Here is a 26091-nt window from a genome sequence, read left to right on the forward strand (position 1 = left end):
CATGACCCATGGACCATAGCACACCAGTGCTACCCATGGGTTTTCCTGGTAAAGACACTGGAGTGGTTTGCCATTTCCTTCTTCCATGGAATTAAGGTAAACAGAGGTTAAGTGACTTGCCCAGGGTCCCATAGATACTAAGTGTCTTGAGGCTGGATGTGAACTCAGGTCTTCCTGACTCCAGTGCTCCATCTGCTGAGCTACCCAGCTGTCTCCTAGATATAGATAGATAGATAGACAGATAGACAGATAGATAGATAGATAGATAGATAGATAGATAGAGGGATAGATGGATGGATGAATGGATAGATAGATATAGGTATGGATATATCTAGTTATATCATCTAGATATAGGTAGATATATATGTATATATATAGTCTTCTATCTATACCTATATCTATATATTATATATTTATCTCTAGCTGTATTTATATAGTGTATATCTATTAAATCCTTTAATATTTATATATTTTATATCTATCTACAGATATAGATAAAGGCAGATATATTGATAAAGGCCTACATCTACCTATATATCTATAGATAAATAGATATAAGCTTATATCTATCTATCATCTATCTATCTATCTATCTATCTATCTATCTATCTATCTATCTATCTATCTATCTAATTAGAAAAGGCATTTTTCCAAAGAGACAAACTCAGGAGCACTATCCCAAGGATTAGTGAGTTTTCCTTGTCTATCAAACTATCTCCCCCATCAACTCGTGTACAGGTGGGGCTTTTAAGGGGATTACTACCTCAAATACAAGGTTCTCTGAGGGGCAAAACTCCAAAAATTATAGACTACAAGCCCCCACTGATACACATGCCTTTAATAGTAAGCCAGAGGACACGGTTCCAAAAAAAAGGCATTTGTTGTAATAGCACAGTAAGAATAAAAAAGGGACAAGGCATTTCTCCCATAAACCTGAAATGCAAGGTCATTGGGAAGAGTATTTACATAGGCGGAGGTCGTAGAGAATCACCCTCCTAGAGAATGTGCATTCCCAAAGCACTGATGGTCCTTGGTGTCCCTTCTAAACTCACAGTGCCCTCCTGTTGCTCCCCCTGCCTCTGCTGGGCCTACTTTTTGCTGGGAGTGAGGTCTGCCAAGGGAGGGAGGGCCAAGAGAGAAAACTCTCAGCTTTCACTGCCCTCTAGGAAAAGACAATCTTTATCAAGAGCCGAGATCTCCCTAATAGCCTGTTCTTTTCTCCTGAGGTCAGCTCCCCAAAGCTGTATGCCTTGCCTACCCTGACTCCTTAGAAACACACAGGTGAGTCTTGCTTTTTTAACAGTCACCTGGAAAGGCAGCTAGGTAGTACATTGGATAGAGCACCAGGTCTGGAATTAGGAGGACCTGAGTTCAAATCCAGCTTTAGATACTTACTAATTGTGTGATCCTGGGCAAGTCACTTAACCCTGTTTGGTTCCAAAAAAAAAAAAAAACAAAACCAAAAGGAAATATCAAATACTGTTTCTGATACTGGCTGAGTAACCTTGGGCAATTCATTTAACCTGTCTCCCTTTTAGGTTCCTCATTTGTAAAAAGAGGGATTAAAAATAACACTACGTTCTTTCAGACCATGAAGTTTACATCATTTCCAGCCACTCTACCTCATTTAGAAAACTTAGAGCTCATCAAAGGGACCTAAGGGGCGTCCTGATCAACTAAACAAATAAGCCCTGTCTAAAGACCTTAATGAGGTTACCAAGGACCCAAGATTAAAGACTTATAGCTGAGCTGTGGGTGAACTTTCCTGAGGACCTGGAGCGGGGAGGGGGGCGGGGTGCGGCGGCAAACAGAAAAAGAGTGACTGAGCTGTGAGCTGACAGAGATGGTGCCATGGGCTATTTCCCCTCAGGTCCCATTCCTCTTCTAAAAGCTTGTCGAAGCTCCGTGTTCTAAGGTACACATGGCTGCTCTCACTGGTGGTGGTGCTGGGGGAATGGAGGGAAGGTCAGGGAGCTTGTATGCCTCCCAACAGATCTTGGGGAAGTGTCAGAGTCCGAGAGTAGGTAAGTGGGCATGCATTCTCCACTTACATAGTCACCACCCTCCTTCAGGCACCTATTACCACTTGCCTGGATCATTACAATAGATTTGGTATTTTTGGGGGGGAGGCAGTGGGGTTAAGTGACTTGCCTAGGATCACACAGCTAGTCAATGTCAGGGTTTGGATTTGAACTTAGGTGCTCCTGACTCCAGGGCCCATGCTCTATCCACTGCACCATCTAGCTGATCCAATTTGGCATTTTTTGGTAATGGATTGGTCTTTGTTTTGTGCATTCTCCACTTGGTTTCCAAAGTGATTTTCTTAAAGCACAAATCTGACCTTGTCACCCTCTTACTCAATAAACTCCAATGATTTCTTATCCCCTTAAGATAAAAGATAAGCTTTTCTGCTTCACTGTTAAAGCCTTTCACAGCCTGACCCCAACATGTCTTTCTAACCTTATTATACATTATTCCTCTTCAGAAACATTATGGTCTGGGGAATCCGACTTTATTATTATTCTTCATACATATAGCACTTCATCTTCTATCTTTGGATTTTTGCTTTGGCTGTGCCCTCTACCTGGTTTGCCCTCCCAACTTGCTTCTACCATCAAGTTCAGCTCAAGTACCACCTTCTATAGGATGCCTTTCCTGATTCCTCCAATTTCCAGTGCCTCCCCTTTCCCCAAATTATCTTGGATATATTTGGTATAGGCTATTTCACTTGTCTAGATTTTTTCAAGGACAGATGCCATCCACTTTTGTCTTTGGATCCTTATGTCTTAGCACAGTGCTGGGTAAATATTTGGTGTTTAATAAATGCTTTTATTTATTGATTGGTAGAGAACTACTTAATATGTATCGCTGGCCACCCAAACTGATGGCTCCTAGGTTGTTAGAAGCTCAGGTATCCAGATTTCTAGAGTAATATGGGGATCTCTATGTTCTCTGTCCTTGTTCCTGGTCTAGATGGCCAGCCCTGGTTAGGTGACCAGAGGGAAAGATGCCAGAGATGAGTCCAGGCCTGGCATCTTGGAACAGGAAGCTTGCGCCAAGGAGGGAAAAGCCTAGGGAGGGAGGAAGGAGGGAGTGGGGAGGGAGAAGAGGAGGGGGCAGAGACCAAGGAGTGAATGACTGAATATGTAAATAGGGAGATTGGGACAGCTGCAGGAAGCCATTCTGGAGGAAAATGTCTGGGAGTGGGAGCTGAAGTTTTATTTAGTTATTCTGTTGCTGCATTAACCCTTGGGGTGCCAACTCTCCCTATTCATTTAGGACCAGTTTGGGGGCAGAGATGAATCAACCTCTATATTGACATGGCCCTCACTAATCCTGGGGGAGGGTTCCTATAGGTAGAGGGGAAGGGTGAAGGACCAGCACTCTAGGCAGGGAGGCAAACATGAGCAAAGGTGGGAGGCAGGAAATCTAGGCAGGACCATCTTGGTTATTACTCCAGTAGATGGTGGTTTAGTTACTTAGTAGTTAAGAGCTTGGATCCTCTGAGACTGAGATCACATGTTCAGTCCCCCACATGCTCTGGTGTTTGTTTCTACTCTGACCAGTGCAGGACAAATCTGACTTCTACCTAGGTAACTCCCCAGGTCCAGGTGAGAAAAAGTGGAACAGGTAATGAAGGCAGGTCCTTTCTCTTGGTTTCCTTCATACCCCCCTCCTCCCCAGTCTTTCCTAGGATCCTTGTTTGTTTGTTTTCCCATTTGTGCCTCAGCATCTCATGGATTGGAGTCACTCCCATCCGCCTTCCGAATTTCCTCTCGGGAGACTCAGCCCTGGTCCCAGGACCCTACGCTAACAGTTTTGGCATCAGAGAGTATCAGGTCCTGCTTCCCGCCTTTCTACTTTCTACCTTTGCTGCTCATCTCCCAGGATGTGGTAGATCTTGGGCCCTGAAGCTGGAATCAGAAAGACCCGGGATCCAGTCTAGCACTTAGTAGCATGGTTACGTTACATTTCGTGAATGCGCCATGATTTCTTTAGCCATTCACCATTTGGATGGGCATCAGCTACTTTGTTTCCAATTCTTTGCTAACATAAAGAGTGGCAAGGCCCTTTCTGTGCATGTCTCTTTTGATCCTTATGACAACTCTGGGGGGTAGATGCTCTCATTCCTCCCCATTTTACAGATGAAAACATCGAGACTCAGGGAGGCCTCCTTAATAATGCCTGTAACGCCCCTCCCCCAAGATACCTGAGAAGCTCCAATGACATGATGTGGGTCAAGTGACCTGAAAACTTTTAAGTGCTATATAAATGCCATTTATGATTATTTCCTGGCAGTGTTCCTTCTCTCAGTGACTCTCTGTGTCTTGGTCTCCCTCCCCCCTCTCCCCTCTCCTGTTCTCCCTTTGCCTTCCCTCCCCTTCTCTCTCTCTCTCTCTCTCTTTTCTCTCCTCCCCCTCTCCCCACCATCTCCATCTCCCTATAACTTGGCCAGGAACAGAGTTCAGGAAAAACTTATTAAATTGTTGGATAAATTGGAGTCCTTGAAGTAATGGAAGTTAGAGTCCCATCAGTGTGAGTCTTTTGTTGGGGAGACAGGCTACAGGGTAGATTAGAGAGCAAAGCTGTGACGGTGCTGAGGGAGGCCACAGGAAGGGGCTGGAATGAGCTGCCTGCTCTGGCCTCACTTGTCCTCAGTTGCATTTACTCTAGAGGAGAACCTAAACTCCCATTGGGAAAGGGGGCAGAAGGGGGATGGAGATGGGAAGGAGGGATAGTTTATTTGCATGTGATTGCTCTCTGCCCACAGACCTTGGAGACAGCTAAGGAGAAAGGTCCTTGCCCCTCTTGGGTCCACCCTTTTCCACCAGAGCTTTGGAAGCACAAGAGAGGCTAAATGGGTTGGTGTAACCTGTCAAGGCAGTTGGAATGTGGTTTGGCTGGCCTGAGGGGGCTGGACAAGGGGAGTTAGGAGAAAAGCTGAGGTTGGAACGAGGGGACCCCTGGCTGCTTGGAGCTGGGCTGCAAGCACAAAGTCCCAAGTCTCCAGCCAATTCTGAGATCTGTAGCATGTACAGCCGGAATCCGTCATGCCTATGTTTACACATTTCTGGTGTGTGTCTTCTGTCTTGTATCAGTGTTTGTGTCTGTCTCCCTCAGACTAAGGATGGAAGCCATGTCTCTCCAGAGCCCCTCCCTACCAGGGGCTCCCCAAGGAGAATATGGCTCTTATTCCCTCTTCTTCTCATAAAGATAAGGATTTTCTTCTTCTCACTTTCCCTTTCTACTCCATGGGCTTATGTTATAGGTTCAAAACAGTCAAATTTAATTTATTAAAGACTTCAGTAATTTGGCCATTATGGAAACTGGGACAAGTTTATGTTTGTACTGTGAAAAAGTTCACGTTTGCTGAGTAAGCTATAGTATAGACTGGATTATTGTAAAAGAACCATCGTCCAGCATTTTAGGAGTTACCATTTCCAGACAAACTATTCTACTTTTCATTAAAGCAGTCTCCCTAAGCGTCTCTTCTTGGTCCTGTAGTAGTATGTGCTGTATATATAAAATGTATATATGTATATAACGGATAATCGTAGAATTACATTAAAATACATACTCTCTGCTTTAGAATACAGACTGAGTAGGGGAACATATCTTTGCATATCTTCTTTTTGGGGCCAATGTCTCCTCTGACCCTGCCCCCCACCCCCTTTCAGCTCGGCTTGTGAGCAAGATTGAGCCAGACTTATCCACCCCCCCCAAGAAGCTCTTAGGTCCCATCCGTGTTGGTGTTGTCACAAACAAAAGTGTACTATTACTAGAGGCTCTGAAGATGCCAGGATCCAAAGAGGTAGAAATGAAAATGTACACTAATCGATCCTGGTTCTGTTTTTTCCCCTGAGCTCACAGAGAGTGTGGCTGGGGTAGAAATTTCTCTGGGTAGTCACACTGTTTGCACCACTGTTGGACCCCTCACGAAGTATCATAAGAAGGCCTTCAGAATTCAAGTTGCTTCTTGCATTTCCATAGCCATTGACCGCCCCCCGCCCCCCCCCCCCCCCCCCCGTCTCTGTTTACCTGGGGAGTGGGAGTGGGGGGGGGGTGTTCATTGAGCTGGGTGGTGGCGGCTCTCACTGATGGGACTCCTGTCCCCAGGAAGAGAACATCCTTGGGCTCTGTCATCTCTACTTTGTCCTTGTCAGAGAAGCCACACTATCTTTGTAGATCTGGGCATTGGCTCTCGGCCTGACCTTGGGAGAGGCAAAACAGGGGGTTAGTAGTACTGGGCTCCGGCCCAGCAGAGATGAGAGGAAAGGCCTCAGCCTTTTCAGACGTCACTCATAGACAAAAACCATTTTTCTTTTGTTGCAGATTTTGAAAAGGAATAAATAAACAATTAAATCCCGAGCCCTATTCTAGTCTCCAGCAATTAATGGCCGTATTCTTCAGGGGATAGTATTACTACCTAGGCCTTCCTCCACCACTAGCCAAAACCCCATGTGTCTCTCTGCATGTTCACTCTGGGTATATCTTCTGTCTTCCCCCACTACTCCCCATGTTTAAGCTCCCTTCCCCATTCTGCTCCAGATGCACTGACTCTAACTGGAAGGGAGGAGCCCTCCGTTATAGTTCATCTTTCATTACTAACTAGCTGGAAAGATCACTTAACCCTGTTGTCCTCAGTTGTCTCATCTGTAGAATGGGACAATAATGCCGCAGCCGCCTACCCTCCTGGGGTCATCTCTGCCTCTGCAGGTGGGCCTCAGTGCTCTAAGATTTCTCCTTTCAGTCTTTCTTAAAGAGAGGGGTCCCTGCCAGGTACATTTTAGTTTCATTTTTCAGGATGCCGTTTCAAAAACCTCACTCTTTGCTCTCTTAGTGAGTTGGGATAATATCTTTTCCTAGCCACTTATTCCCTTTTGTGGCCTGCTTACAGTGTGGTTAGACAGATCTTGCTTCTTTGAGTGAAAGAGAGAAGGGTTCAGGGTGATAGGAGAAGCAACCCAACCCTGAGTTTCTGTTTCTTCTGAAGAATGGGTAGAAGGGTCTGGATGAGGGCCTGAGGCAATTTGGGACTGTGAGAATGGCCAAGGAGAGGCAAGCTTGGAGGAGAGAAGAGTGAGAAAGTGTCTCTGGGGGAAACCAAAGGTTTTCATCTGCTAAGCCTCAGAGCCTCTGACTGGAAGGAGGGAAGAGGTAGGTGACTCAGAAGCAGCGAGCGATGCCATTGGTAATGATGGTGCTACTTCCTGTCTCAGCTGCAGCAGGGAGATGCATTGGAGAGGGGGCTAGGTTTGCAGTTGGGTGAGATATCATAAGGGAAAGCCCCTTAGAAAATGTATAGAACTGCAGAAATATAGTGCCATTTATAAGGCTAGGCTCTGGAGCTCTGATTTCGTTGATATAGGCAATTTCCCAGGTGAGGAAACTCATATCCAGTCAGTCAATCAACAAACATTTATTAAATGCCTTCCATGAGCTGGGCACCTTGTTAAGTACTAGGGATATGAGAACACAAGGATGAGTGCATACACACACAGACATATATCAGAAGTGTTACATGAATGAATGAATGTAAACATATTAGTTAAATACAGGGTGGTTTGGGAGGGAGGGCACTAGTGCTTGGGAGAAATCAGTAAAGGTTTCATACAGAAGATAGTGCTTGAGCTATGTCTTGAAGACAGGGAAGAACTGTATGAAGTGGAAGTAAGGAAAGAATGCAGTCCAGGCATATAGGACACAGCCTGTGCAAAGCCTTGGAGGTGGGAGACGGAGTGCTATATGTATGAGGACAGAGAGAAGGTCAATTTACCTGGATCACAGAGTCTGGGAGGAGGGGGAATAATGTCCAATTAAACTGGAAACTTAGGTTAGAGTCTAGAGAATGGAGAAGTTAAGTGATTTTATTACTCAGGGTCACAGCTACTGTGTGTCATAACAATAATAGTTTATTATTATCAATCATTATTATTAATAATAATGAATGATAATAATATAACAACCAGAATCTGTAGCAAGTTGGATAGAGAGCCAGTCTTGGATAGAGAAGCCCTGGGTTCAAGTCTTGCTTTAGAGACATACTTGCTACGTGACCCTGGGTGAATCTCTTAGCCCCTTAATATTCATATTGGTGCCAAAGTCAAATACTGACTTTGCATACTGACTCAGAAAACCACAAGTTAACATTAACTAAGTCATGTTGTATTTTTAAAATTTTGTTAAAATTTTCCAATTACATTTCAATCTGATTCTAGCCCTTCTTTGTGGGGAGTTTGACACTTTCTGACTATAAATTGCAGAGAGGGTATTGGCTTACATCAATAAGAGGAAGTTTCCTTCCTTGGTGTTCCTTGTACCAAAGAAATAATCAATACAATCCTTGTTGATGATGCTGATGGTGAGAGTGTGGTTTAGTGGGCAGAGAAATAAGAAGCCCTCAGTTTAAGCCTTGCCTCAGGCTCATACTGTGCTCATACTGAGTAAGGCACACAACTTCTCAGTGCCTAAGGCAGCCCTCTAAGACTGTAAGGGGTAGATATGTATTTGTAGGGAGAGTTTTCTCACCAGGAACCCCTTACACCAATGGAATCCCAAGTCCAGGCAAAATAATAACAATATTCAGCAAATCTAGATTATAAACTTCTCAAGGGTTGTTACTATATTATTTATGTAAAATTTTCATCTCTCCTAGCCCCCTAGCACAGTGCTCTGCATGCAGTAAATGCTTAATAAGTGTATGTACTCAGGACTGGGCCCTGATTGAGGGTAGATCCAGAAACATAAGACAGAGTTCAGCCCTTATCTAATTGAGATGGGGGCAGCTGGGTGACACAGTAGATAGTGTCAGAAAGACTCCTTTCTCTGAGTTCAAATCTGGCCTCAAACACCTACTAGATGTGGGACCCTGGGCAAGTCACATAACTCTGTTTGCCTCAGTTTCCAAATCTGTAAAATGAGCTGGAGAAGGAAATGACAAACCACTGCAGTATCACTGCCAACAAAACCCCAGATGGGGTCATGAAGCGGTCAGATACAACTGAAATGACTGAACAGCATTAGCAGCAAAACTTAGGTAGATAGGATGAAAACACTTGAAACCATTTAAGATAAAAAAATAGAAAAGAAAAGTATGCGTGTATGTACACATCAATCAGGCAGTAAATCAACAAGCATTTATTAAATACCTACTATGTGCCAAGCTCTGGGGATACAAAATAAAAAATGACACAGTCGGTTTCTGCCATCAAAGAGCTTATATTCCATATTTGTGGGCATGTGTTCATGTGCGCTAGGTGGCTCCATGGATAGAGTGCTAGACTGGAGTCGAGAAGATCTAAGTTCAAATCCAGCTTCAGACACATTACCTATGTGACTCTGGGCAAGTCACTTAACTCTGCCTCCCTCAGTTTTCTTATCTGTAAAATGGGGATAATAGTAAAGTTATTGTGAGGATAAAACGAGCTAATATTTGTAAAGTGCTTTATAAACCTTAAAATTCTATATAAATATTACTAATGATGATGATGAAGATGTGTGTATGTATCTCTATCTCTCTATATCTATCTATCCATCTCTATATCTATCTCTGTCTCTATCTCTCTATCTCTATCTCTCTATTTTTATCTGTATCAATATCTATATCTCTGTCTGGACACAGTTGGTTTCTACTCAGTACCAGAGGGAATTTTCTTTCTTGGGTGAGGTTGGTGGATGAGGGGTGTTTGGTGAATGAGAACAGTAGCCATCCAAACCTCAGACGTAACTTGTGGTATGCTAGTAAATGTTTAACAATCAACTCTCCAAATAGATATGTAGATATATATTACCCTTGTAAATGTAATCTGCAGTATTAATTTTCCATCACTTTCTTAAGTCTAGACCAATCACAAAACAATAAATTAAGCCCTGATTTGTAACTTTTGTGGATTTCTGAGGTGCAAATATGTTCCCATTGAGAATTTAACAATGGGTTTGTTAAGCTTGCTCCTGCATAGACCCGGTACTGATAGATCACGAGGCTGAGGGGTCAGCGAGTGAATCAGGATGATGAATGAACTGGCTTCTTCCTCTCCTGCCTATCTCGACTTGGCTTACAATCCCTTTCCCAGGGATGGGCATCCAGTCCCCGATGCTTCCTCTTCACTAGCTTCCCTGGAAAAGGGAGGAGAACGCAGCCACAGGGACCTCCTTTGTCTCCTGTGTGGTGGCTGATTGATTTCTCCTCATCCCTTGAGAATGTTGACTCAGTTCCTTACCTTTGTCCTGTCTTGTTGGGCTGAGAGACCTGGACCATCTATCTGATAACATAGTCCTGCCCTTTCTGGCCCTCTGTTCCCCAGAGGCTCCCCATTTGTCACCCACTCAGCCTCTCCCAGAAACATTCTGGCCTCAGAGTTTGTTCTGGGACTGGGGAGGAGGTTGGGGCTGGATGGGGCCAGACCAGGTGTATGTGTGTGGGAAGCGAGCCCCAAGACTCCTCAGTGCCATCTGCCTGGGTATCTGACAGCTACTGGTTAAAACTGAGCCCTCCGGGTTATGGGGCAGCAGAGGTCACAGCCGTCTTAGAGAGCAGAAGAAAGGGAAGGTACCTAGGGACCCTAGGGTGCAGGTATGCTATTGCCTCAAGAGAAGGATCCCTCTCTTTCTCTTTCTTTCAGTATTGCCAGTGGGCATGGGAGCTAGACTCTCAGTCTCTCAATCCCATTTTGTCCCTGATGTGTGTCACCTTCTGCCAAGGTCTAGGGGGCTCTGTACCACCCTAAATAGTTTTCCCTCAACTCTATTTCCCACCTTATGGAGGCTGTTGTTTTGGGATACCCTGCCTTGTTCCTGGGGTGATTCTGTTGAGAATATAGTAGTGAAGATTTGGAAGCCCATATGTATATTTGTGTGTGTGTGTGTGTGTATGTGTGTGTAAAGAATGCAAGAGAGGGAAAGGGAAGGGAGACAGAAGAGAGAGGGGAAAAGATGGAGAGAGGGAGATAAAAAGAGAGGGAGGGAGGAAGGGAAGGAAAAAGTGAAGGGGAGAGTGAGAGAGAAACTGAGACTCCTTGTAAATGCATGCAGCGTGATGTGTGTATACACATATGGATGCAATGAATGTGTGTGTGAGACTATGTTTGTGTGTCACAGTAACACTGGTCTCTGAGGTCACTCCCAACCTGAATATGCTGTCATTCGGGATATTTGACGGTACAGAGTGACATGTATGTGAATATACATGCACATAGGAGTATGTGTCACCGTGTATGTGTGTGTGTGTGTGTGTAATTGTGTGCTTGCACACCCGTGAGCCTTGGTGTGGGGCAGGTGTGGATGTGTGTGTGTAATTGTGTGCTTGCACACCCGTGAGCCTTGGCGTGGGGCAGGTGTGGATGTGTGTCACGGTAGGTAGCATGGGATGTCCTTGTGCGTGTGAGTCCATGTGGAGGGGATAGGTGTGCAAGCATCTCCCACACTGGGTTTGGTGTGTGCACAGGGGCCACTGCATCAACAGAAGGCTCTGCGCTCCCGGGCTATTTCAGGAAGACTCCAGTCTCCTCCTCCTTATGTAAATAAACATGACAGCGCCTAGTGCCTGTACCAGGGGAGGGAGGGGAGGAAGGAGGGAGGGTCTGAAAGTGGGTGGAAGCTGCTGGAGACGGTGAGCAGGGCATTAGCTAGCGGGGGTGTGTGTGTGTGTGTGTGTGTGTGTGTGTGTGTGTGTGTGTGTGTGTGTGTGTGTGTGTGTGTGTGTGTGTGTTTGTGAGCAGGCACTAAGCTGTTTAGGAGGTGAGTCTGCGTGTGCGCGCGAGAGAGATGCCAGCTGCTGGTCATGCCTGCCCCTAGGGAGGTCCCCACCAGCACCAACCCTCTGTGACAGAGGCCCCGAGGTGGCAGTGCCTGCACCCTACCGGCCATGGGGGGACAGATCACTCGGAGCACCCTCTATGGTAAGGAGCAGACACCCCCCACCCCCATTAGCCCTTGTCCCCTAGCCTAGCCTAGTCTCCTGTAGCAAAGCACGGGACTCTGGGAGGGAGGGTGGCCCAGGGCAGCGTGTACTGTGCCCAGGGTTTGCTGTCATTGTCATGCTTTTTCTGTGCCCCAGAGTTGGTTGACTGTGTGCTGGGTCTCAGGGTCTGAGGGCAAGGGGGCAGGACCAGGGGTCAGACGGCTGAGGCATGGGTGGTGAGTTTCTGGGAAGAGCCCTGATTGATCTAGGGGCAAGAGGAAAAGCAGGGGCAGAGAGGGAGAGTGAGGGAGAAGGCCAGGCTCCCCTGGCAGCCGCCAGCCCAGAGGCAGGCAGACAGATGGCCGACAAATCTCCTTATCATCTTACTTAACTCCCCCATGTTGGTATCCATGCCCTCTCCCAGCGGGGTGAAAGCTCCAGGATATTTTATATCTATGATAACAGAACCACAGGAACCTGAAACAAATGGATGTTGGGCCTGGTGCTGCACTGCCTGGATATCATACTGGGCTATGGCACAGAGGGACGTGAGGGGGCATGTATGTGTTCATGTATGTGTAGCTGTGGATTGTGTTTCTGAACATGTGCGATATGAATATGCCTCGGTATCTGCATGTTTGTATGCCATGTTCTGTGGGTGTGGTTGTATGTGATCTCATGTACATATGTATGTGTGTTCATACATACTGTAAGGGAAGGATGGGAAGTTTACTCTGAGGGTGAGCACATTGGGCAGTGAAGCCACACACACTTCAGGCCCTGTGTCTAAAGCCAGACACCAAGACAGAAGGATGGCTAGCTTGTGCCATGTCCTGCTCTCTCCAGTCTTACCCACCCAGCCTCTGAATCCCGGTTATGCTCTTCCTGGTTTTATTCTGTCTGAGTTGGGGAGAAGATCTAATTGTGGTTTCGAGGGAGGGCAGATGGCTCTGGGAGCCTTCTGAACAGGTTGATTCTGCCATCTCAGAGAGCAAGGAGAGCTCTGCTTGGCTGCCCTGGGCAGCTTCAAGCTCAGTTGCGCTGGACTAGACTGTGCCAGGATGTCCTAAAGCTTCCACAGTGCTTCCTGTAAGGCACTGGCTGTTTTGGTAGCAACATGGCTGATGTTGTATCATCAGTCACGGTATGTGGGGAGGATACCCTCCCCACTCCAGCTCTATGTTTTGTCATCAGATCCCTTTGGAACTGAGTTTTCTCCAGCCCTAAGGGGCTTAAGCTGGCCTTCCCTGTCCCCCATTTTGAACCAGACTTTGGGTAATGAGATGACTATTTTATTCCATCTCTCCATTGGGTCCTGGGCCAGATGGGATCAATGGCCTTGGACAGGGCATCCTAGGAGAGCTGGGGACTGAATCAGTGGGTAGCCAGAGTAGATGTAGGGGAGAGTTAGCTTCATAAACTTCCACTGGCTCCCTAGAAAAAGCCAAAGAACAGGGTTCAGGGGTGGTGAGGAGAAAAGGGATATGGCCAAGCACCAGTGGTTCTCTCTGGACTGGACATTCCTGCTCTCCAGCCCTGGTCTCTCTCTAGAAGTCTTAAGCTCCAGGGTGTTTAATTTCTAATAAGAAAAGGAAAAGCTGATTGGGGAGGTGGGGGGTGGGGGAGACAGGGAGGAGAAGAGAAAAACACAGATGATTGGCTCTCTTAAAAGGCAATGAATTTAATCTTGAGGGTTGGAAAGGAGAAAGTGACAGATGGATGGCCCTGGCAGACTCAGAATCCAGGAGCTAGTTAAGGGGACAGTACCAAAAGCCTCTGCCCAGACCCCTTCAGGCCTGGCCTGGCTTGGGATTGTCTCTTGGCTCTAGGAGAGGTGTTCACAGAGCCGGAGGAACAAGATAAACGAGATATAACACAGGTAGGTCTCCTCTCTGTAGTGACTGGTCCCAAAAGACTGGCAAAGGGAGAGTGGCCCTAGGGTCACTGCCTGGATTGAAGGCCTATTATGGATTGAGACTTCAGGCAAATCTCATAGGTCAGTTTGTGGCCAGCCCCCAGCAAAGAGGGGAGGAGAAGTAATTAGAGCCATAGGGCAGGCCTCCAGCGATATTAGCGTAAGGGCTTTAAGATGGGAAAGGGCTCTGTGAGAACAGCTGAGGACTGGAGGCCTGCTGAGGGCTAGAGAAAGAGGGAGACTGAGCTTCAGGGGCAGCATTGGGGGGGGGGGGGGGAGACAGGAAAAGGGGGAGCTCAGAGACCAGGCTGAGAGGCTGGGGATGGTCTCTCCAAATGCCTTCTCCCCCGAGAAGCCACAAGAGGCATCTTTAGGAGTTGCCAATAGCTTGGGGATTTGAGTCTCATGGGGTGGAGGCCATAAGGCGTCCTACAGTTCTTCCCCTTTATCCCTCTTCTGCCTTGGGCCTCGTCCCTCCCAGCCCCCCAGCCCCCAATATCTCTGTCTCTTGACACTTTAGCCCAGTTCAGATTATCAGAGACATTTGTAAAGCCATGAATACGTAGCTCACACATAGTGTGTACTTAATAGGTGCTTGTTTCCTTTCCCTTCCTCAATCCCTCACCACCAAGGCCCTGGGCCCCCTTAGCCATCCCCTCAGCTCTGGGCCCATTTTGCTTAGAAACACTCTGTGGTTGCTTGGCCAGAACTGAGGGAATTAGAGGAGAGAGAGAAAAAAGTAGAGAGGAAAGGAGGAGAGGGAGGGGAGGGACAGAGGAGGTAAAAAGAAAGGAGAGGCAAGGACAGAGTAGAGAAAGGAAGTACAGGTGTAGGGCTGGGAGGGAAAGGAGAGCTCTTAGTTTGTTAGCCACCCGCAGGGAGCCCAGCGTTAGACACTCAGAAGAAGAGGGCAGACAAAGGGGGTTCTGGGAACCAGGGAGGGGGCTGCATGGCTTATTCCTCTCCCTCTGCCTTTGCTCTCTTCCTCGCTGTGGATCTGGGGTAAAAAGATTGGAATTTCCTATGCCTTTAAGGCTTGTTCACTGAAGACATTTTCTTAATTGTATTTTCATAATGAGACTTGGGGTTGGAGGATTGAGGGTTTTGTTTATTTTGAGTCTTTGGGTTTTGGGTTGTTTTTTTGTTTTTTGAGGCCCATGAGGGTGAAATTGACTGCTTAGAAAGGGGTAATTGGTGAGAACATCTGAGTGTGTGTGTGTGTGTGTGTGTGTGTGTGTGTGTGTGTGATGTGGTCCTTTGTGTCTGTATATGTGTTTCTGTATGTTTATGTCTATATGTCCCTGTGTGTATGTATGTGTGTGTATTATGGACTTGATGCTGGGCATAAATGGGCAAAGCTGAACTGGAGAGAGAGGGAACATATGTTCGAACCCCTGTCTAAATGGCAGTATCGGCAGGTACATGCTGGACCTCTGCAGAATGGGGTGTTTGGAGACAGAAGGATGGAGACAGGCCCTTCCCTCCCATGGTCTCTGCTTTCCTTTCATGACCCCTCAGAGCAAACCCTGAGTCTGGGCTAGAATGTCCTCACCCAGGCTTTGGTGTGCACAGAGCCCTCTGAGCCAGATACATATGCTTATTTGCACACCCACATACACAGGCCTGGGCCTGCGATGGTGAGAATGGCACACATGTTGCCTATGATTTAGGATTTCCCCAGCTGGGAAACAGGCAACTGGTTGGATGTCAGATGGCTCTGGTGATGGGATCTGGTGAGTCACTCGTTTCTCAGCAACTAGTGACAGTGTGGGGGAAGGCAGCAGGTGCCCCCTTCCTTCTTCGTCAGACCTAACCGTTAAGAGACCCAGAGGCAACCGCCAGCCCTGCACCTATAAGCATCAGCTCTCAATGTCTGAGTGTACAGGGGTGTGTGCATGTGTCTGTGTCTGTATGTGCATGTGTCTGATGGTTCAGAGAGGACCCTTTGCTCACACTGGCTTCATGTCCGGAAAGAGGAATTGATTAGTTGGCAAATCTATCTGAAGTTCACCTCTGTGCCCACTCAACGTTTGTCCCTTATGGAGAGGCAGGAGATGCTGAGTCTGTTTGGGGAAGAGGGCTTATTTCTTGAATTGGACATTTTGGAATAAGCATTGGGTTTGGAGACAGACAACCTGGGTTCAAATCCTGCCTCAGCCATTTACTTCCTGTGTGACCTTTGGCAAGTGGTATGGCTTCTCTGGGCTGCACTTTCCTCATCTGTAAAAAGAAAAAGTTGGATCAGATGGTTTCCTAGGTTTCTGAATGTTATTCTCCTGATACCAGGTTTCATGTGCTAAGTGCCAGTTGGATGGTACTTAAGGAAAGTTCAGATCCTCTGCTTAGTATTCAAGGCCTTCCTGGGAGCCTATGCCACCCTGCCTTCTCAGATTTGTTATTTATATCACTCCTTTCGCCTAACTCTAATGTTATTCATTTGTTTCAGTTTGACTCCATTTGGGGTTTTCTTGGCGGAGAACACTGGAGTGGTTTGCCATTCCCTTCTGCAGCACATTTTACAAATGAGGAAACTGAGGCAAACAGGGTGAAGTGACTTGCCTGGGGTCACACAGCTACTAAGTGTCTGAGGTTGACTTTGAACTCAAGTGTTCCTGACTCCAGGCCCAGCACTGCAACCACTGTGCCACTTAGCTGCTTGCTTTCTTTTGTAACATATATTTACCATGTAAATACTTCATGTTACCTTGTGCCTATCAGCGCTGGTGTCTTGGACCAGTATTAAAGTGTATGCTCCTTGAGGGCAGGTACTATGCCTTAAATCAACTCCCTCAGTGCCTCGCACAGAGTGCTCTAGTAGATGTCTAACAAATGTTTGTTGATTTGACGGTGTCAGCTCAGAGAAAGACCAGTCTCTGTAGACCAGGGTGGTGCAGGGAGGCTTTGTGAAAGCAGCTTTGCTATGACTAATATGGAAATGTTATACATAATTGCATATGTATAACCTATATCTGATTGCCTACTGTCTCAAGGAGGGGGGAAGAGAAGGTGGTATAGAATTTGGAAATCAAAGCTTTAGATAAAATGTTTTTCAAAAGAAATAAAGGTAGGAAGGAAGAAAGAGAGGATGGAAGGGAGGAAGGAAGAGAAAGAGAGGAAGGAAGAAAGGAAGGAAGAAAGAAAAGAAAGAGAAGAAAGGAGGTAGTTTTCGTGTCAGAGTGCTTGGGTTTGAATTCCTTCTCAGCCAATTTCTATCCACGTGACCTAGGAGAATCTATTTTCCCCACTCTGCACCTCAGTTTTCTGTAAAATAAGGCAATTAAGCTGAGATGACTCTAGCTAGGATGCTCTAAAATTCTGATTTTAATATAAAGCAGTAGAACTTGAATGAGACCTTGAAAGATAGGTTTAGATTTGTGGATAAATTGAGGGAGGGCATTCAAGATGTGAAAAAAGGTATAAAGGTGATAACAATCAATCAATCAACTAGTGTTTAAAGTTCCTACCATGAGGCAAGCCCTGTGCTAGGTGCTAGAGACAAAGAGAAAAAAAATTAAATAGTCTCTGGATGCCAGGAATTACCAAGTGCTCACTTGGTCTAATGCTCTACTCATTGTATTACTTGTCCCTCTGTCCTGCCATCTCTTCATCCCTCCCTGTATCCCTTCATCTGGATGCCACCCTCACCCTGCATTTAATATTCAATGCTGGGAGTACATCCAGTCACATGTGTGGTGGTCATGGCAGGTAACATAAGCAGGCTCCTTAAATAAGTGTTATCTTGGACCACTCACTTTCCCCCCTCCTCCCCTTCTGGTATCAGTTTTCCCATCTGTAAAATGAGGAGGCTGGTTGGGATGATCTTTAAGGTCCCAGCCAGCTCTGATAGTCAATGTTCTGTGATTCTCAACAACTCCCTTCATCTCCATTGTGATAACTGGTAAGAATAGATGAGCTCTTCTGCCTTCCCACCCCAGACATACATGTTGAAACACAAAACCCAAGACAGAGATGTACATACACAGGCAGGCACAGACAGCATGAGGTGAGATGTCACATACAGAGACGTGTAGACTGCAGCACCTATAGATCCGGAGGCACATACACACACACACATACATACACAGCTGCAAGGAGAGAAGCCAAAATTCAGAACTACACACAAGCACTCACAAAACTGGTGCTTTGAAATTTCCCTTTGGGAGAATCTGGGAGGAGACTGCAGGACAGTCAGTGGCTTTTCTCAAGTAAATATCTGTGGGGGGAAGGAAGGGGGAGAAGGGTGTGGAGAGTGGGGGTAATTTTCAGCCTATGGATAAGCAGAGATGCTATGTTCTGTCTGTCAGCTTTTTTTCTGGGCAGCCAAATCTGATAAGATTATAGATTCACAGCCAGAAGGGTCCCTAGAAGGCATCAGGTTCAATGGCCTCATTTTACAGAGAAAGAAACTGAGGCCTAGAGTGACTTACTCAAAGTCATACAGGTAGTCCATGGCAGAGGCCTTCCCTGCCCTCATTCCCCACAACACTCACCCAACTTTCACTTCATATAGTGGTCCTGTCCTGAGCATGCTCCATCTAGATGGGGATAATAAACCTCTCCTCTAGGAAGGGAGATGGCAATTTCAGATCATATAGACATTCTGCAAATTTGATAAAAAGGAGGAGAGAGATAAGGAATAGTAGACCTGGAGTCAGAAAAACGAGAGTTCAAATGTCTCTTCAGATAGTTATGACTATGGGAGACTCATTAAACCTTTCTCAGACTCACTTTCCTCATCTGTAAAATGGATGTTTGAGTGTGTCTGTGTGTGTGTGTCTGTGTGTGTGTGTCTGTGTGTGTGAATAGCACCTCCTTCCTAGAGCTGAAACAAATGAAATAAGTGGATAAAGTATTGTCAGTTATTAGAACAAGCAAATGCTTCAACACCCTAGGCACCATGCAGAGTGGTGACTGCCTGCAGAAATTTCAGTTGAGAGTTGATTGAAGGAAGGTAATGCTCAGGGTATAGATGTTATGGAGATAGGACCCAGGGGTGGTGGCTGGGAGCAGCTGCACCCCATAACACTAGTCCAATCTCAAGGCAAGGCACCAGGTTAGTGATCCCTTAGGGAGGAAAAATACCACCCCCACCCCCACTCTCAGAATGTCAGTCCATTGTTTGCTGGTTATAGCTCTGGCTACAGGGCAGGCTACACACACACACACACACACACACACACACACACACACGTCTGTATATGTATGTATACATTATATATGTCTACGTATATCTTATACATAGATACACACAGACATATATTTGGGACTGAACCTGAACCTGTGATTTTATAAGGAACTCCCAGTGAGGAAAGCAGAGCAGCACCTTCTCTGAAACTTCTGTTCTTAGGGAGTTATCTGAGGCACTGAAAGGATAAGTGACTTGCCTAGGGCCACACCGCTAGGATGGGTCAGGGGAGGATTGGAACCCAGGTCAGCTCTCTATTATCTATACCACTCACAGTGCTGTTCAGTCATTTTTTCAGTTGTGTCCAACTCTTCATGACTCCACTTGGGGTTTTCTTGGCAAAGGCACTGGAGTGGTTTGCCATTTCCTTCTCCAGCTCATTTTACAGATGAGGAAACTGAAGCAAACAGGGGTTAAGTGACTTGCCCAGGGTCACACAGCTAGTAAGTGTCTATGGATAAGCTTATCTGGATTTGAGACTGGATTTGAACTCAGGAAGTTGAGTCTTTTGAACTGCAGGTCTGGTTCTCTATCTACTAAGCCACCTAACTGTCCATAATACTGTTTTAATTATGTGTATGTATGCATGAGTAAATGAATGAGTGAATGAATGAAGTACGTGCTTAAATGGCAGAGAATATGAAATCAGCTGTCAGAGGTCTTCTTTGATCTTCTGATTGCCCTCTCAAGGAAGCCAGATATGCAGGCAGACGTGCTACTCAATGGAAGCCTAGCAAACGTACTATGAAAGCGTGTTTGCTTCCTGGCCTCAGCTGAGCCTCCTTGGTGTGCTGCAGGACTTGTTACCTGTCTGTTAGCGACTATTCTTACCAAAATGTAGTCTGCTTTTCAAATCCCCAACCCAGTAGAGGACCCCATCTCACTTTATTCAAAAGACCGAAGCCATCTAAAGTGAGATCCCTCCAATTCACCCTACATACATTTTCAGATCAAGCCTTCTGAGACAAAGTTCTGATGTCTTCAGTGGTTCCTGGGGGCCCACAAAATAAAGTCCAAATTTGTTGGTCACAAGACAGCCTCAACCTACCTTTATAGATCCACTTACTCCCCACATGCTTCTTCCCTGGAGTTTTTCCCTTGATTTTTCATCTCTGCAACTTTGGTCATATCTGCCCTCAGTCTGAAATGATCTGTCCTCTCTTTCCTCCTCTCTATCCATCTATGAAAATCCTACCCATCTAACAGCTTAAGAAACTGAGGCTTAAGGACCTTAAGTGAGTGACCCATGATTATATAAAAGTAGCTGTTTACAGTATCAGAATTTGAACTTGTGACCTCAAATTCCCTCAAATTCTAAATCCAGGACTTTTTCCATTGCATTTCATGATAATGCAGCTTTGGGGTCAGAGGCTCTGGGTTCAAATTTTGAATGTCGTTTAATCTTCCTGAGTCTCATCTCTGGGCTAAGGGAGTTGGACTCCATGTCCTTTGAGGCAGAGTCTAGTTTTAAATCTGTGATTTAATGGCCATAATTTTGCAACAACCCTGTGACATAGGTAGTACAATATTATTATTTTTACAGATGAGAAAACGATTACTCCAGAAAGTCATTCCTAGGGTCCTGATTATAAAAGCTGGGACCTACGCCCTAGTTTTCTGGTTCAAAAAGCAGCATTCATACAATGGAACAACTGATCTGGGAATCCCAAGACCTGGACCCAAGTTTTGCTCTGTCACTGTGGGCAAGTCATTTACCTCCTGAGTTTCATTTTCCTCATTTGTATAATGAAGGTAATAATTCCTTCCTTTTTTCATAGGTTTGTTAAAAGGAAAGTACTTTGTATGCCTTAAAATGCTATAGAAAATGTGAAATATGAGCTATTTCAATTCCAATGAGAGCATGGCAGTGTGGTAGGCAGAGCATTGGAATGAGTCAGGAAGACCTGGCTTCATATCTTGGCCTCAGATTCTGTGTGACCCTAGGCAAGTCACTTGACCACTGCCTGACTGGTTTCCTCAACTGTAAAAAGGGAATAATGATAGCACCTACTTCTCAGGATTGGTCTGAAGAGTAAGTGTTTGCAAAGTGCTAACACAGTGCCTAGAACACAGTAGGTGCTTAATAAATGCTTGTTTCCTTTCTGGGAATTAGGGAGATGTGGGTTCACATTCTTTCTCTGAAATAAAACTGCTTGTGGGACCAAGGGCATGTCATTTAATCTTTCAGTGTCTCCCCACCCCCCAATAAATTGAGCAGGTGCTGATTCGAATTAAACCAAGGAAATTCCCTTATAGTGATGGCTCTTTGACTGAATCCAAACTTCACGGAACAAATCCCTGTAATAAAAGGATTTGTTCTGTGAAACTTGGACTCAGTCAAAAGGCTGCACCCAAGGACCTAGAAGGCCACATGTGGCCTAGAGGCTGCAGTTTCCCCACCCCTGATGGGCCATTATAAATGTACAGCAGAATGAAAAGAGTATTCAGTGGAAGGGTCAGAAGGCTTGAGTTTACTTCCCAGCCCTGCTACAGCATTAACTCCCAGGCCTCCACTCCGGAGCCCCCAATTTTCTCATCTGTGACAGTCATTGGAGAGAGCATCTCCCAGGCCTCTTCTAGCTCTGAAGGCCATGATCCTAGGTGGTCAGTAAACAGAGATGGAGCGTCTCTCAGACACATGACAATGAGCACCACAAGGCGGAAGAACACAGGATAAGGAATTACTTTGGTCGGGTGTTAAATGCTTGGCCAAGGGCAGTCACACCTACTTTGTCCAACAGCCCTGTGAGGTAGGCAGGGCAGGGTGGGGGGTTGGGAGAATCGAAGAGAGAGTTTTCCATTGTGTCAGCAGCAGCCTCTCCTGCTTCCCTTCTGGGTGACTCCATCCTCCCCCCTCCCCCCCAGCTGCCTCTGGAAGCTCCCAGAGGCTTGTAAAGCTGTCAGTGCTAGCGAGGCAGGGAAGGGTGGTCCTTTCCCTGTGGGACAAAGCAGCTTGAGGGAGTTCTCCAGGGAGCAGGAGGTGGGAGAACGTGGGGGAGATAGGGGGCAATGAGAGCCTCCCCAGGGCTCCTAGAATCAGCTTTAGAGCTGAGAGGGATCTTAGAAAGCAGGTGTAGCCCAGGACCTGGAGCCTTGGATAAGTGCGTGCTCCTGGTCAGGCCCCTTGGACTACTTAGAGCACTTCCCCAATCTGGCTTGGGAGGGCTTTTCTAATATTCCTGATCCCTGACCCAGAGGGTTATTTCCCTCTTCTTCTTACATCCCCATAGTCCCCATCCCCTGCCCTCTCCACCCAAGTACTTATCTTGGGAAGCTTTCCCACACTGCTCCAGCCTGTGTCCATATCTCCTACAGTATCCTATGGTTTAGCAATTTTCTCACTATCTTGTTCTGGTTGAGAGCATCAGTTTGGCATTGTAGAAAGGGCATTGGATCTGAAGGGAGAGGACCTGAGTTCAAATCTCAGCCTTGTCAGTTACAGTCTTTGTGCCTCTATTCTCACTTGATCTCACTTTCCTCAGGTATAAGGGGTTAGATTAGATGGTACTGAAGGTCCTTCCCAGTTATAAATCTATGATTTGTGTGTGAGTTCTACCAGTTTGGCATGACAGGGGCTTCTTGAGTGACTGTGTCTGTTCCTCCTCTTGTTTTCAGCACAAGGCCAGTTTTAGACACTGCTCCCTCTGTTACCCCTAGCTCCTGCAGGGAACCTGTGACCTTGAGGCTACCTGTGGCCTTCTAGATCCTTAAGTGTGGCCCAAGACCACAGGTAGCCTCAAGGCTGCAGGTTCCCCAGCCTGCCCTAGCTTATCCTAACCATCTGGGCTTCAGTTTCCTCATCTCTAAAACAAATGAGTTGGATTAGATCAGAGATTGTTAACCTGGGGTCTATAAACTTATTTTAAAAATATTTTGATGATAATATTTGTGAAAAAAAAATGTTTAGTGCAGCCTGGCACATAGTAGGTGCTTAACAAATGCTTATTCCCTTTTCCTTTCCTTCCCCTAATTGAATTTCAGCATAATTGGCTTTCGTTGGAGTCCTATGCATTTTATTTTATGCATTTAAAATGTTTTTCTGAGAAAGGAATACTCAGGCTTCACCAGCTGGCCAGTGAGGGCCCATGCCATAGAAAAGGTTAAGAATCCCTGGAACAAACGATCTCTATGGACCCTTTAGGTAGTGTGCAATGGTAGTTACAGTGCTGGACTTGGAGAATGTTATTCTTAGTGGGCCTGGGTATATTGCTGTCTAATAGGATGCTTACAAAGACTGCTTTAAAACTGGAAAGTATCAATATCATGAAGAAACTGAGCCCCCCTAAAAGGAAGTGACTTGTCCAAGGTGACCCAAAGACTTTGTAGAAGAATATGTATTAGAGCCTGGGGGGCCCCTGGTCAAATATGCTTTCCATTACACCTGTGCTATGAATGGGTTAGGTGGTGGAGTGGGTAGAGTGCTGAGCCTGGACTCAGCAAGACTCATTTTTCTGAGTTCAAATCTGGCCTCAGATACTCACTAGCTGTGGGACCTGGGCTAGTCACTTAACCCTGTTTGTCTCAGTTTCTTCATCTGCAAAATGAGCTGGATATGGAAATGGCAAACTACTCTAGTATCATTGCCAAGGAAACCCCAAATAGGGTCAGAAAGAGTTGGATAGGACTGAACCTCAACAAAGGGATGTGCTAGAACCAAGTCCAAACAGCTTTTGAGAGTTGATTGTTAAATTTTCAGCGTGAGCATTTATACCTCAGAAATTGACAAATGCTACGGATTAGGGCTTGGTTTATTGTTCTGTTGATTATCTAGACTTCAGGAGGTAATAGGGAAAATATTAATAATGCAGATTAAATTTAAAAGTGTGTTGTGGCTACACTTCCCCCCTTCAAAGAGCCAGTTTTTAAACATTAATTAGTACATCTCTAGTTACATCATACTGACTCTTTAACAAGAATGTCTATGCACCATAGATTTTACTATTTACAACATTAATTTTTTACTTTTCATAGAAACTTCATCTCATGTATGCTACTAGATAATAAAATGAAAATGAGAAGGATCTTGGAGATCATTTGACCTGATGCCCTCATTTTATAAATGAGGAAACTGAGGCCTAAGGAGATCAAGCTGATTTGCCCAAGGTCTACCAGACTCTTACATTTTTTTTTTTTAAAGACTGAGTCTCCCTATCTTGAGCAGGCTGGAAGGGAAAGGGCTATTCATGGAGCCGATCCCACTCAGATTGACCTAGGAGTTTTGGCCGCTCTGTTTTCACCCTGGGCCTGTGAGATACTTCTCAGGTAATCTGGTGGTTCCCTGCTCCTGAGGGTTCACCATCTTTAATGATAAATTTAATGTGGACATCTAATCGGTGTAGTCCACTGCAGTTCAGAAATCTGAACTCCAGAGATCTGCCATCCTTAGCCTCCTTGGCTACAGAGATTGCAAGTGTGTACCAAGGCTACCATAGACTTTCAAAAAGTGCTTTCAAATTCACTCTTTATGGGAGCTCCATCTATAAAATGGAAACTTGTCTTATAATACAAAGAATTCACCCTTAATAAGCTTTTGGTTTTTGTATTGTATGTGAATGGGGAGTATTTGCTCAGTAAAGGAGAGCTATGGCTTTTGTAGGTGTAAGAGAAAGATACTGGTCATGGTGTGGATAATGGTGCTGGGGTTGGTGGGGATGGTGATGATGAAGATGATGATGTCTACTGAATGAATGATAGCTGATGTTAGGTGGTGATGATGATAACGATGGTCGTGGTGATGCCAGTGACAGTGATGCCTGATTGATAGGGATGATAGTGGTGGTTGTCCCCATGGCATAGACTGTTCTTGGGTGGATGGGTGGCATCTTGGTGGCTTCTCCCTGTCTCAGGCCAAGCTGAACCTCCTGACAATATCCTTTCATAGATGACTCACTCCCTTGCAGATTCTGTTGGTGGCCCCTTCCCTGCCTCCTCTCACCGATGTCACCACAAACAGAAGCACTGTCTGCCAACGCCTCCAAGTGGGAGCCTCCCTGCCACACCGCTCCTCTTCCACCCACACACCAAGGGCTCCCAGATCCTGATGGACCTCAGTCACAAGGCTGTCAAGAGGCAGGCTAGCTTCTGTAACGCCATCACCTTCAGCAACCGGCCCGTCCTCATCTATGAACAAGTCAGGCTAAAGGTGGGCCCATTTCCTGGACCCTCAAACACTGTCTTCCCTGTTTCTAGTCCCTGCCTCCTCCCTGCCCTCATCGCCCCAGCCTCTACCTCCTCCTTACCCTTGTCCTCTCCAATTCCTTCCTTTCCTTCTTTCTCAGTCATTCCTTCCTGCTGTGCCTAAAGAATAGGGGAAGATGCCAGAGGTAGGAACAAATCTGGGAGGTCTCAATCCAGAACAGGGACAGGCTACGCTCCACCCTCTCTGGTAGGATTCATAAGGGAAGATTTCTTGGAGTTAGCGTATTGGAGGGAATCTCAAGTGGTTGTTAAAACAGTAGGAGTGAGATCAGGGTTTCCCCTCTCTTTTCCCAGTTCAGATGTGGAGCCATGGAAAGTCTGAGAAAAGGGTGAGCTATATTAAGGTCTCTTTCTTCACCTCCTCCTTCAGGAAGGCTACCTTGATTGATCAAGCTGGGGATTGGGGAAGGGAGGCCCTTATATGTGTCTGAATTGAATAATTGAGTCTTCTGTCCCCATGACTTCCACAGATCACCAAGAAGCAATGTTGCTGGAGTGGGGCCCTCCGACTGGGGTTCACATGCAAGGATCCATCCCGAATAAACCCAGACACACTCCCCAAGTATGCCTGTCCTGACCTTGTGTCCCAGAGTGGCTTCTGGGCCAAGGCATTACCTGAGGAGTATGCTAATGAGGGCAACATCATTGCCTTCTGGGTGGACAAGAAGGGCCGGGTGTTCTACCGGGTTAACGACTCCGCTGCCATGCTGTTCTTCAGTGGGGTCCGAACTGCCGATCCCCTGTGGGCCCTGGTTGACGTCTATGGCCTCACAAGGGGAGTCCAGCTGCTTGGTAAGTCCTTGTTCCTCCATCTTCCACCTTTACCTTTCTCCACCTCTGTAGGTACCCAGGGTCAAGATCTTCAGAGCAGACCTTGGATGTTCAGAAATCACG

General features: G+C 46.1%; 1 protein-coding gene across 3 annotated transcripts in view; it reads left to right on the forward strand.

Annotated features, from left to right (window-relative positions):
- The window catches only part of NEURL1 (neuralized E3 ubiquitin protein ligase 1), a 98168-nt gene that overhangs the window by 46708 nt on the left and 25369 nt on the right, over positions 1-26091 (forward strand). Inside the window, exons 2-4 of one of the 3 annotated variants that reach the window (XM_072621452.1) lie at positions 20543-20751; positions 24900-25141; positions 25668-25989. In XM_072621452.1, coding sequence (XP_072477553.1) covers positions 20643-20751; positions 24900-25141; positions 25668-25989 — 673 coding nt within the window. In that variant the 5' untranslated portion in view covers positions 20543-20642. Of the gene's footprint in view, positions 1-11623; positions 11898-20542; positions 20752-24899; positions 25142-25667; positions 25990-26091 lie in introns of those variants that run through there. The other 2 variants (XM_072621454.1, XM_072621453.1) reach the window with 2 other exon arrangements.

The sequence above is a fragment of the Notamacropus eugenii genome, chromosome 1 (genome assembly GCF_028372415.1).
Source record: "Notamacropus eugenii isolate mMacEug1 chromosome 1, mMacEug1.pri_v2, whole genome shotgun sequence".
NCBI classification, from domain to species: Eukaryota; Metazoa; Chordata; class Mammalia; order Diprotodontia; family Macropodidae; genus Notamacropus; species Notamacropus eugenii.